The 12,500-nt window shown below is 46.3% G+C and overlaps 1 protein-coding gene across 1 annotated transcript in view; it reads left to right on the forward strand.

The window, feature by feature from the left end:
- The window catches only part of pcdh1b (protocadherin 1b), a 16,022-nt gene extending 8,832 nt beyond the window's left edge, over positions 1-7,190 (forward strand). The window contains exons 2-3 of the mRNA XM_080008393.1: positions 1-390; positions 3,438-7,190. The exon at positions 1-390 is cut by the window's left edge and continues 455 nt beyond it. Coding sequence (XP_079864519.1) covers positions 1-390; positions 3,438-5,681 — 2,634 coding nt within the window. The 3' untranslated portion in view covers positions 5,682-7,190. The remainder of the gene's footprint in view (positions 391-3,437) is intronic.
- The last annotated feature ends 5,310 nt before the right edge of the window (positions 7,191-12,500 follow it).

Genomic DNA, 12,500 nt, shown 5'->3' on the forward strand with positions numbered 1-12,500 from the left:
ATCCTCACCCTGTCCATCCCCGAGAACACCCACATCGGCGCGCTCTTCTCCATCCCCATGGCCACCGACCGCGACTCCGGCACCAACGGCGTGGCCGAGTACTCGCTCAACACCGGGCCCGACGCCGACCAGCTCTTCGGCCTGCAGGTCGCCGTGGACTCGGACGAGAAGCTGCCGCAGCTGGTCGTCATGGGCAACCTGGACCGCGAGGTGAAGGACTCGTACGACCTGAACATCCGCGTGGTGGACGGCGGGAAGCCGCCACGGGCCAGCAGCGCCCTGCTGCGAGTCACCGTCACCGACCAGAACGACAACGCGCCCAAGTTTGAGAGGAACCACTACGAGGCGGAGCTGTCAGAGAACAGCCCGACGGGCCACTCCGTGCTGCAGGTCAGCGCACGCACACACACACACACACACACACACACACACACACACACACACACACACACACACACACACACATACATGGACAAACCCCTCATGCAACAGAATATACGTTCCATGTATGGAGAGCTAATATATTGACATTCTGTGTTTTTCCTTATTTTGCTCAATTAAACACAATATTTCCAGCATGTAATTACACATCACATTGATATCCACAGCATCCACAATATCCAAACAACGACCTTATATTTTCCAAAAAATATATATATTCTTTTGTATTAGAATAGAGATAATAGCTCTGGATTATAAAAATAAATAGGTGGCGCGGCGATGGTCATTATTAAAATACATGTGGTGTCCTTCCATGCGGTCAAGTGTAATTTTCAATATCTTACACTATGTTCTTCAATGTGTTTGTTGCATAACAGACATTAGTACAATCTGTCTGCCACAGCTCACGCACACCCAATTCAGGCTTATGCCATGGGCACACTACACGACTTTCTGTCTTGTGATCGGGAATCTTGTCTCCTTGTGGTTTCACACAACGTGACTGATGGGTGACTGAGGGGCTCACACATCACCATATCTCTCACCAGGAGGAATCCGTAGATGTCTCCAAATGTTTTGTCACGGACAACACACGCGGGAAGTCAGACCGGAAATGAGGCCATACCATGCGCGGGACGGGATTATTTATTTTGGGGCGGTGGGTGGGTGGTCGTAGCACGGGGTGCCGGGCACAAGGCGCTGATCCAAAACAGAGGGGTTAAGGTCGAAGTAACTATCCTCCGGACTGGACATCAATTTCCTTTCCGCATAAGTCACTTTAAACACCGGTTGTAATAAAACACAGGTCAGCTATTGACAGGTTGTGGGAATTGTGTATTGAATTTTATAGCTCTTGAGTGACCAATCGTGTAGTGGGAGGTGTTTCAGGAACGGATTTTGAGCAAAAGTGTGCCGGCGTGCAATTGGTTTAAATACTGTTAATCTCCTGGTCAACAATCAGCCTGCGACAGCGGTTGTTTTCAAAGAGTAAGAGAAAACACTTTCCCTGTTTTCCACATGATCTCCCACAGAGAACTGAAGCCTCCTGACGAACCCAGCAGACAGGGGTGGGAAGTAGTCCGGTGCTTTTAGTCAAGTGCTGTAGTTACTCGGCTTGGACGATATCCAAAATTTCATATCATGATGCGGTCCCGCCCCAACATTGCGATACACAACATTATCATTGTTGTTGACGGGGGAAGAGAGTGTGTTCCCGTTGCGCACATCGCTTTTTTGGTTTCATACAATTACAACAAATACATCTAAATAAAAAAACAAAACACTATTTGTTTTCTCTGGAGAAACGGTGAACCTTTATGCCGGATCGCGGGCAAGGCCTGGCTTTATGCCGCTCCAACTGGGCAGTTGTGCGCGGGGTTGACAAAACATGCGCGTGGCAAGGAACAGTGACGGGCACCAAGCAAGCACGAGTGACAAAGTATATACGTAGAGTTAAATGCAAAAGGAATTTTACTTATTTTGAGTATGCCGAGGTGTGAGCGTGTGAACTGGTTGATATGCGTGAGTCTCACGGTCCGAATGTGAGACTTGGCAGCTCGGTATAACTATTATTCAAAAACCAAAACCCAAACCGGACCATCAACGTTCTTACCTTAACCGATGATGTAACCAGGTTCACGCTTTTAAGGATGGGATTGGAGTGGCCAAACCATGAGATCATGACGTTGAACCACAACTTCACCCTTTGATACCCAAGCACATTTAAATGGCACATACCTTGGCGTGTGTAGAATTCTGAATTGGGGGGATTTTGCTTTCGCCATTGTACTTTTCTCTCAGGGTATTTAGTCTTAAGTAGGACTTAAGTGGACGTATGAAGCCGATCAAGACTGTGAGCCAAGCAGTGCTGGAGGTTTTAAAGAATCACTTTTGAGATGCACGTCAAGTGAAATGAATTTGGTGGATTTCTGAAATAGAATGAGTCACGTACAGTGCAATAATACTAATAAGCTCCATGGAGAATCCAGAGTCACAGTCATATTAAGTCAGGCCTGCTTCTGTTGGAGCTGGCTGCCGAGCGTTGGGAGAATGTGCAACTGCCTTCTGCTCCGGCTGATTGGGGCACAGAATAAAGATGCCGCTCCAAGGCTAAAGTCTAAAGATCTGGTTAATGTGTAACTGGAGGCTCAATCTGCCCCACTAAGCACACTATTTAGCAAGAACACGGAGGTTATTTAGAGTTAATGTAAATATTATCACTATCTGGGTTCCACGCAAATGAAATGGAAAGGAAATATGAAAGGCTCTTTGTTCAAAAAGCGAGGGGCAATTGATAAAAGTAAAGTTCGTGTTAGGCCCTTATAAAGAAATAATTTGCACAATAAAGTGAGCCTTCTTATACTCGGACTCAAAAGCCAAACAGCACCTGGGAAAACATTGGGAAAAAGTCCCGATGGGATCTGGGCACCATAACGCAAACGTAGGGTTCTGTTGTGCAAGCTGTTATTACGCAAACTAACAAAACATTTTCAATCTGTTCCCCAAAGATGGTTTATCAACTCATCAAGTTGACCTAGGATTTCTCAATTGAGCTCAATACTTTCACATAAAGGCCCAGTTTCTGAAATGAATGGCAAATATGAAAACCGAAGCTGTGTTTTATAGATTGGTGCAAGCTAAAAAAAAAAAAGAATAATTCTAAAACAATTTTAAACTATCATTATGACAGAAAGCCACGCAGAAAACAGCCTCACACATTATTGAGGCTCAATTTGATATGATTTGTTTTTCTAATAGTGAAATACAACATTACATTTTAAATTGAATTTTAAATTGTTCATGCGCCAAATTATAAAATGGGAAAATAAGCAATACCTCGCTTTCTAGTTATAATTGCTTTCAATGCTATTGCAGGAATTGAGTGATTCTCCCCTGGAAACATGCACTACTACTACTATACGTTAGGGAAGTGCAATTAGTATTCAATTTTTGTTTGAATAACGCTATTTAAAACCAACTCTTTCCTGTCCTTTCAGGTTAGAGCCAATGACGCTGACACAGGAACCAACGGTGAGATTGACTACAGTCTTCACCAGGCCTCAGAGACTGTACAAAGGCTGCTCCGCATTGACCGCTCCACTGGCATCATCTACGTCAAGGGTCTTGTGGACCGCGAAGAGGAGAACTTCCTCAAGTTCTTTGTAGTGGCCAAGGACCGCGGGCCTAACTCCAAGAGCTCCAAGGTCCTTGTGACCATCACTATCAGGGACCAGAATGACAACGCACCCGCCATCGAGATCCGTGGTATTGGCTTGGTGATACACCAGGATGGAGTGGCTAACATCTCTGAGGACATGCCGATTGGCACACCTGTCGCACTGGTCCAGGTATCGGATCGTGATGAGGGGGAAAACGCCGTGGTTACCTGTGTGGTGGCCGGTGATGTCCCATTCCAGCTCAAACCCGCTAGTGAATCAGCTAATGACCGAAAGAGGAAGTACTTCTTGCAGACCACCATGCTGCTAGACTATGAGCGTGTCAAGGACTACCGGATCGAAATTGTTGCCGTAGATTCTGGCAATCCGGCTTTGTCTAGCACCAATTCCCTCAAAGTCCAAGTCACAGACATGAATGACAACATACCAAATTTCTCGCCTGCCATGCTTGAGGTAGACTTTGCAGAGGGCAACCAGCCAGGAGACAAGGTACTGGATGTGGTAGCTACTGACGCTGACAGCGGAACCAATGCGGAGCTGAGCTACAGCATCCTTGGAGCTTCCGCATCAAATCTCTTCGAAATCGATACCAATACTGGCGAAGTGCGCGTGAAGAACCTGTTGGATCGCGAAGCTATAGAGCGCTACCAGTTCCATGTGGCGGCAGCAGACAAGGGTGTTCCCAGCAAAACAGGCACCGCCACTGTGGTGGTTAATGTTTTGGACCGCAACGACAATGATCCAAAGTTCATGCTCAGTGGCTACAGCTTCTCTGTCGTTGAGAACATGCTTCCTCTAAACCCGGTTGGCGTTGTAACTGTCACAGATGACGATAAAGGTGAGAACGCCCGTATCCGGCTGTATGTCGAACCTGACAATGGCAAGTTCATCATTCAGAATGGAACAGGCACAATAGTCTCTAGCATCTCCTTTGATCGGGAGAAGGAGAGCACCTACACCTTCCGTCTCAAGGCCGTGGATGGAGGAAACCCACCACGCTCTTCCTACGTGGGTGTTACTATCAATGTTCTGGATGAAAACGATAATGCCCCCTATGTGACAAAGCCTGCCAATTCCACCTACAAGTACCTGCAGCCTATCACTGCCCCAAACACCCGTGTGGAGGTGGTGGAGGCAGAAGACATGGACTCTGGGCCCAATGCTGAACTACTTTACAGCATCACAGGTGGCAACCCATATGGCCTGTTCCACATTTCCCCTAACAGCGGTGAAATCACATTAGCTCAGGAGTTTACCCGCAGACACAATGGCCTTCACCGTTTGGTGGTGCGAGTCAGTGATAAGGGGAAACCCCCACGCCACACCACTGCCCTGATCCATATTTTTGTCAACGACACCCTCGGAAATGTCACCCATATCGAGGCCCTGGTGGGACACAGCCTCTACACCCCACTGGACATGGACATTGCCGGAGACCCTGACGACACCCAGACTCGCAGCAACATCCTGTATGGCAGCCTGGCAGGAATCGCCGGGGTCATCCTGGTCATTGTGGCTGTAGTTGTCATCAGGCATCGCCTGCAGAAAGACACAAAGAGTGGCTACCAAGCTGGCAAGAAGGAGAGCAAGGACCTGTTTGCACCGAAACAGGGACCAAAAAACAGCAAGGGAAAGAAGAGCAAGAAGGGCAAGGCTCCAAAACCAGCTAAACCCCTGGAGGAGGATGAGGAGGCCAGCCTGCAGAAGGGCCTCAAGTTTAACCTCATCAATGACAATGTTAATGAAAGCCCCAGAATTCACCTGCCCCTCAACTATCCCCCAGGAAGCCCTGATCTTGGCAGACACTACCGCTCCAATTCCCCCCTGCCCTCAATCCAGCTCCAGCCTCAGTCCCCCTCTGCCTCCAAGAAGCACCAGGCCGTCCAGGATCTGCCTGCTACCAACACCTTTGTGGGAACAGGTGACAACAACTCTACAGGATCCGACCAATACTCGGATTACAGCTACAAGGCCAACCCGCCCAAATACAGCAGCAAACAGGTAGGAGACTACTACACAACCGGGTACGACAGGACCATCATGTGGGACAATCGGGTGTGGTAGTCATATGGGACTGATTCCACCCCCAAAGCTGCACTAATTTCTTGTATCTGTCCAGTACCACAGCTCACCCAACATGTTTGCTTCACCAACCTTTTTGTTTTGGCTCTGTTCACTCTGTTTGTGTTCATTTTCTGGCTCCAAGACCTCACAGCATAAGTTTATGTTCTTTTTTTTTTTGATTTATGTTATGTTTCACCTTTTCACAATGGGTCACATGAAGGAGGTTATACTTTGAACTTTTATTTACAAATGATTTTTCTTTGTCTTGTTTTGATTCAAAAGTGTTCCGGCATGAAGTTCCACACTGATATCCTCATTAAGTGTGAATGCGTTGAGAAATTGACTGGGCTTGATGGCTAGATCGGATTTCCTCCAACCCTAGAGGCTGAGTCATGTGAGGCAAAGACCTACTGTGACTTATAGGGTATGTCATTTTGCAGTTAGCTTTGGCAAGGAACAAACTGGTCGAATATTGATGCTATCACAGCCGAACAAAGGATGAAGGAAAACTTCACCATTTCTTAAAGCCCGTCTCTACAACTCTGCCATCTTCACTGAAATATAGCTTTTAATTATGCTCTCTCCATTTGATGGGGCTGGAGTCAATTGTTTGCACAAATTAATGGTAGGGAATTTCAGGCACCCACCTCGCCTCTAACCAGAGTGCCTTGCTATATTTAATGTACATGCTAAGGGTCATTAACTTCACGTGTTAATGAGCTTCTGTGTGAGTCCGCGTGGTTTGGCTACTGTTTGAGTTATGGACTTGTGTTCGTGGCTGTGAATGATGCCGGTGGGATCCGAGCGGGCGCTTTGCAGGAAGACTGAGCCTCCTTCACCTGGAATGCAGGAGACAATCAAGTGAAGTCATATTCAAGTTGTACATATGTGAATAACAAACTATTTTTCTGTCGTGATTTCCTTGTTGTAATCAGCTGTTTGTTTAGTGTGCTTTGGCTTTACACACAATAGCCTGTGTCACTGTTTTTTTTTGTTGTTGTTTTTTTTGGTCATTACTCAATCATACAATTGTCCTCTTTTTCCCCAATTACTGTCATTCAAAATATGCCGTCTTGTACCAAAGATCCAACTCAAATTGTTTCTCTCTCTCGCTCAAACGCACACACAGGTGTGTGTATTCCTGCAGTATATTACTGTTCACCGTTGCCATACTTCACTCTTCGTATAATTATGTGAGACATTGTTTCTGAGCCAGTCGCTTTGTTGTTATTTCCCGTACAGAAGGATTATGTTGGCGGCTCGCTTACCCTCAAGGCAACGCAGATGCTTTACAGTTCACGCGATCGACTTCTAGGTAGACCTGATGGTGTAATACTCAGCCCGTTGAAACCGGCCAAGGTCAATAGAAAAGGGTTTCTTTCAATTGGTGTCTACATGTGGGAGTGCCACTGTTCAGCCCACCACATCCTGCAGTCGTCTGTTTTTTTCGACGACACGTTTCCATTGGCTTCATTCAATCATTCTGTTGTTATTTCTACTTGCAACCGTATGTACTGACGGGGGCGGGGGCGGGGGGACAGGGGCGGGGGGACAGGGGTGTACAGTGTGTTTACACCTTAAGCCAACTCTATTTCAATAAACATGTTGTTCAAATGTCTGATTCACACTCTCTGTTCATTCTCTGGGTAGTGGTCCAGCGTAGTCCAAGGTAAATCCTCACATGACTTGTTTCGTTTTCCATTTTCATTGTCATCCTGTCTGTGTTGACACACATCCTGCTGATGCAAATCATATTTCTGCTCAAACAAGCCATGCTACCAGGATGTTTCCATTACATGCTTTGGACTAGTAGCAGTCCGCCCCCAGACAGAATTAAGAACCGTCTCTCTCCGATTATGACGGTAACTTATCCAGGCTGAGCAAGTTTTTCGACAAGATATGTAATCAAGATACAGCCCTGCGAGCGCAGCCCGTCCTAACGTGCTGCGGAGTGAAGGTGAAACTATTAGTATTATCGGCCGTGCCGAGTCTCGGAGGTTCTTAGTCAACATCTTGTTGTTTTTGACTGATGTAATTTCATGTCAAACACCAGATAAAAACAGTGTCTGTCTCGGCCCGGGAGGGCAACCCAGCAGCTGCCAGAACAATTAGCAGAACAACGAGCAGAAGCAAGTCTGGTGGGCTGGTGGCAACATCAACCCAAGAACTGAAATGTGATCATGGAAATGTGACCCCCAGCGCACACACACATCTGCACGCGCGCGTGTGCGCACACACACACACACACACACACACACACACACACACACACACACACACACACACACACACACTCACACACCAGAAGGGCAACACACCACTAGCACGGTGGAACAGCAGGAAACTAGACCTGCAAAATGTAATCCAACCCAAAAATGAGAAGTAAATGCAGTCCAATGGGGCAAACTTGCCGAAAAAGCCTTGAAACACATGAAATCTCCTTTTCGAATAATGGTAAACTTGCATTAGTCCTACATCTCTGTAGTTTTAATGCTATTTTTTTTTTTCAACATGATACATTTTCATGTTTTCGCGAACTCCTACTCAAATACGGCTTAAACTCCCGCTTAAACATGACAGATTGAGAGAAAGAAGCGACGCATCTTCCCGTTTCTAGTCTCTTACATCAGTGTGGAGGTGGCTGAAAGAGCTGATTCACCACAGGGCAAAAGAGTCAACAGATCACCGTACAGCCTGATAAAATACACAGTTTGCATTAACATATTTCCTTTTAAGGCTTAAACGTTTGCCCGTTGGACTGTGTTCACGCCCAGTGAGAGGCTGCAGCAGAGTGGTAAGTTTCTCTACGGTAGAGTGTCCGGCGAGGTCACTGAAATGAACAGCTACAAACGATGGGAGCCAGCATTTTTTTATAACAAGGTAATCAAACCATATCCTTTAGCAAAATACAAAACAGACAAAATAAAAAACAAAAAAAAATGTTTCAATTTTAATTAGCATAAAACAAAAACAACACGGCCGACGATGTGTGGGACGGCAGAATGCTCTGGTGTCCTGGCAGCATGGGCGTTAGCCAGATTGCTCTGCAGTTTCTGCCGTCTCCATGGAGACCAAATGACCCGTGTCAGAGTGTGTGTGTGTGTGTGTGTGTGTGTGTGTGTAGTGAGGAGGGGGTTATCTCTCTATCTCTAACCCCCCCCCGACAGACCACAGTCTGTCTGTCTGTCTGTCTGTCTGTCTGTGTGCCATGGTCCAGGCCTGGTCATGGTCCGGCTGTCAGTGTTTGATTGGTCGGCTCTGTGTGCTTTTTGGCCCCGTCTAGCGCTGCCGCCTTCTTTTGGGTTAATGTTTGACTGGAGTGGCGCCGGCGGCAGAGAAAGCCGCACAGAAAGTTACCAGGACCGGCCTCCAGATAGAGAAACACGATCCCCGAAAAACAGCGAGAAAGAAACCCGTTTGACGGACCCCCGAAGAACCTACACCCGTCACTCACAGCAGCATCAGCACCTCGTGGGATGATAAAAATCAATTCCTCAATTAAACCTAAAAAAATCAAGTACATGTGATATTTCGGTGACAGCCGCCCTGGGGGCTTTCTTCTTTCTTCATATCGCCCTCGGTCGTGTGGGGGTGGGGGTGGCTGTGTACAGTAGGTTTTTGTGACGCCCTCCCCTGCGCTCTCTCCTCTCCCGATACTTTTATTGAGGACGTGGGTGAATCACGCCGACGGCCTATTTCCAGATCAAAACTCACCTCGGCGTGACGAGCCGCAGAAATGAGGATGTGACACATTGCAGCTCTGACACAAGGAGGCCGTTGTTGTTTTCGCGGGGGACGTCATTTCAGGGTGCACATAGCAACCGGCATGGTGACCAGGTCCAAAGGTACAAGGAGCGGCCCGGCAGCCAAATCATGGCACCATGTGAACACAAGCCGTGGAATTCTGCATCGGTTTTCGTCAATAATCAAAATATGCTATGAATTGTTGTTGAGAAACTCTGTTTTTGCATCATGTTTTATTCAAAGATTCGAAGGTTTCGTACAGGCACAGTACAGCATGTTGTGAACTTTTTTTTTTTTTTGAACCTTTTTTTATGCAAACTCCAGAGGAGTTTGGGCAGAGGAGTACAACTTGAAAACAAAAATATGAATTAAAAAAAATCTAAATAGGAGTAAAATAAAAATACAATTAAATAAAAAAACAAAAATCTACCACAATAAAAAAAAAAATATATATATATATATATTATATATACATATGTATGTACATTGTGCAATGTTTTCTGTGCAATGTTGAGATCTGAGAGCCATATTTTCCTGATACATTTTAAGGCATTTTAAATCGAAAAAATAAAAAATAAAAGCTGAAAGAATACAAACTGGCCCGGTCCCAACATGCCGCAGGAGTCACTCTTGCAGCATTTTGTCGCCAGTAAACTGTCGATATGGATGAAAATTCACCAAAAAAGAACAAAAAACGTCCTCACCACCTCAAGTGTTACAAAAAAAAGAAATAAATGAATCAATCGATCAGAAGAAGGGAAATTTTAGACGAGGTTAAACAAGACGTGTATAAGAAATTGCAGTTTCTAATGGAATTCCGGGACTTTCAGCGTGGATCACCACTTTAAATTCTAAGAATACGAAGCAGTAAATTCCTTGAGGTCACGTCTCAGCTTAATGGACCCCCTCTTTGTTCAAACTGTTCTTCTTTAACCGGGTTTCTCGGCGCCACTAGCGCGGCGACGGCTCCCTTCGGATCTGTCAGCATTCTCCTCCCCGGCAGAGAAAATTGTACCAATTTGGACACAGTAGGGGAAGACGTGGGCCCTCGTGTCGCAATCAGCGGGGCCGAGCCCCGTCCCCGCGACCCCGGGTCCGTCTGATTGGTCCAGATTGCTCCGTTTGTGCCAATCACAGACGGCTCCCGATAATCAGCATGTAAAGCGACCAGATAGGATTTTATTTTTTTTGTTCGAGCCATGCATTGAGTTAATGACAGGTTGAAAGCTCGACAATTGTGATTGTAATGGCTGCCCCTGGAAAAAAAAAGGCCACGTGACCCGTTTCCCTGGCGACCGGGCGGTTTTGAGGAAAACAGAGGTTTGATATACTGGGCTGATCGGGGTTGGGGATGCAGTCCTCCACCGGCCATTGAAAATAACCGGAATAGTGTTTTCCCCATAATATTGGTCTAAATGTCAAGTGTAAAGTCAGCATGTTTTAAATGCATGTTGTGCCAAATTGGGGTTAAGACAATGATGTGTTGCAGGTGTTTACATGCTTTTGGAATAATGCCATGACACACGGCGGGTGGATCATTGACAGGAAGTACCGACCAAACACCTCACTGTGTTCATCTCCCTCATCAAACTCCACAAAAAAAATGCCCTCACCTTCCCACCAAAAGCGGTCGTGTTTACCCGCGGTCGCCATGGTGACCGTCGTTTACCTGCCCGAACATGTCTGTCAAATATCCGCGACAGTTTGGCGTCCTCCGATCACGTCTGGGCTCAGGCATTTACACGCCACGATAAACACAACGATGGAGGTCAAAACGGAACACAGTCGGGTAAAGATAATCAAGTTACGGTGTTTACATGACAGCTGTTGGTGGGTTTTATCTTACACAGTGAGTCCAAAACCTTTTTTTTCTGCATAGCATGAAGCAATCCCACGGCGCCAGAGCACTATCCTGTTAACCAGTTAATAAACAACAACAGCAAAAACATGTAGAACTGTCGTTATTTGGGGTCCAGCCGAATAACTCATAATTGTAATTGTACGAACCTATGTCATTGTACGGCAGCCCCTTATTGTCGTTGTTATAAACTGCCGAAAACTATCTGGAAAACCAACTTCTGCGTAACACACTGACGGCGTTGATGTCTTGTTTGAACCGCGCCGTCACAAAGAGCTCGTGGTGGAAGTTTCGTCCAAATCGATCCACACACGGAACAGATATTCGTAAAAAAAACAAAACACATTCGACACCGAAAAATTCTGTATTTCTAGTGATATGACACGTCGCACGTGTAGTTTGAAAAGCGAGCGAGATGAGATTCGTCGAATATTGTTCACTATAAATGTGCAGATTCCGATTGAGAATGTCCAGTGGGAGTGTGTCCAGTGTGTGGCATTGACTCGGTCACTCTGTAGTGCTTAGACATTAGCAAACTATGTGTATATTTACGTGTACATTCATAAAGCTTCTTACCTGGTAGATGTCAGCAGATCTGTTCGATTGATATTTTAAATCCGTGATCCACATTACTTCATGTGCGACTCGGTGATGCGCTCAACGTCCAGTGAGGCGTCGGCAAAATAGGAGCTGTGCCATGTTAATTACCCACCCAAACCATTGAAAATTGAAGCCAACAAAGAAGCCATTGTTCAAAAATCCAGTCGTCAAGGTCAGTCACGATATTAAAAAGCACTGAAGAAACGAGACGAGTGACCGGGAGAAGACAGATCGGGGGGGAGCCGGGGCTGCGTTCATGTAAACTCGGAAAATCATGCTGCCTTTCAGAGAACCCGGGAAACTGTAAAGCGCCACCAACACAACGAAACTGGACCCCGTGCATTGCTGCCCGCAGCTATATTTATTATTAAAATATGGCCTTCCAGTCGCAAAGAAAGACTCGCAGGATGAAATGATTCCTGTGAGAATTCCATTCACAACTTGGAGCCCAGCCGACTCTTCTTCCTCCTCCCGCTCATCGTTCAGGAAGTCCTCCCTCCCAGTGTCACACCGACTGAACCAAACCAACCAAGAGTCGGACAGATGGCAGGGCCCTTTTTGTCCGTGTGACTCGTCAAGAACCGAATCCTGAAAACGAGTCGAAACTTCCACGGCTG

This window comes from Zeus faber (assembly GCF_960531495.2).
Source record: "Zeus faber genome assembly, chromosome: 10".
In the NCBI taxonomy this organism is placed as follows: domain Eukaryota; kingdom Metazoa; phylum Chordata; class Actinopteri; order Zeiformes; family Zeidae; genus Zeus; species Zeus faber.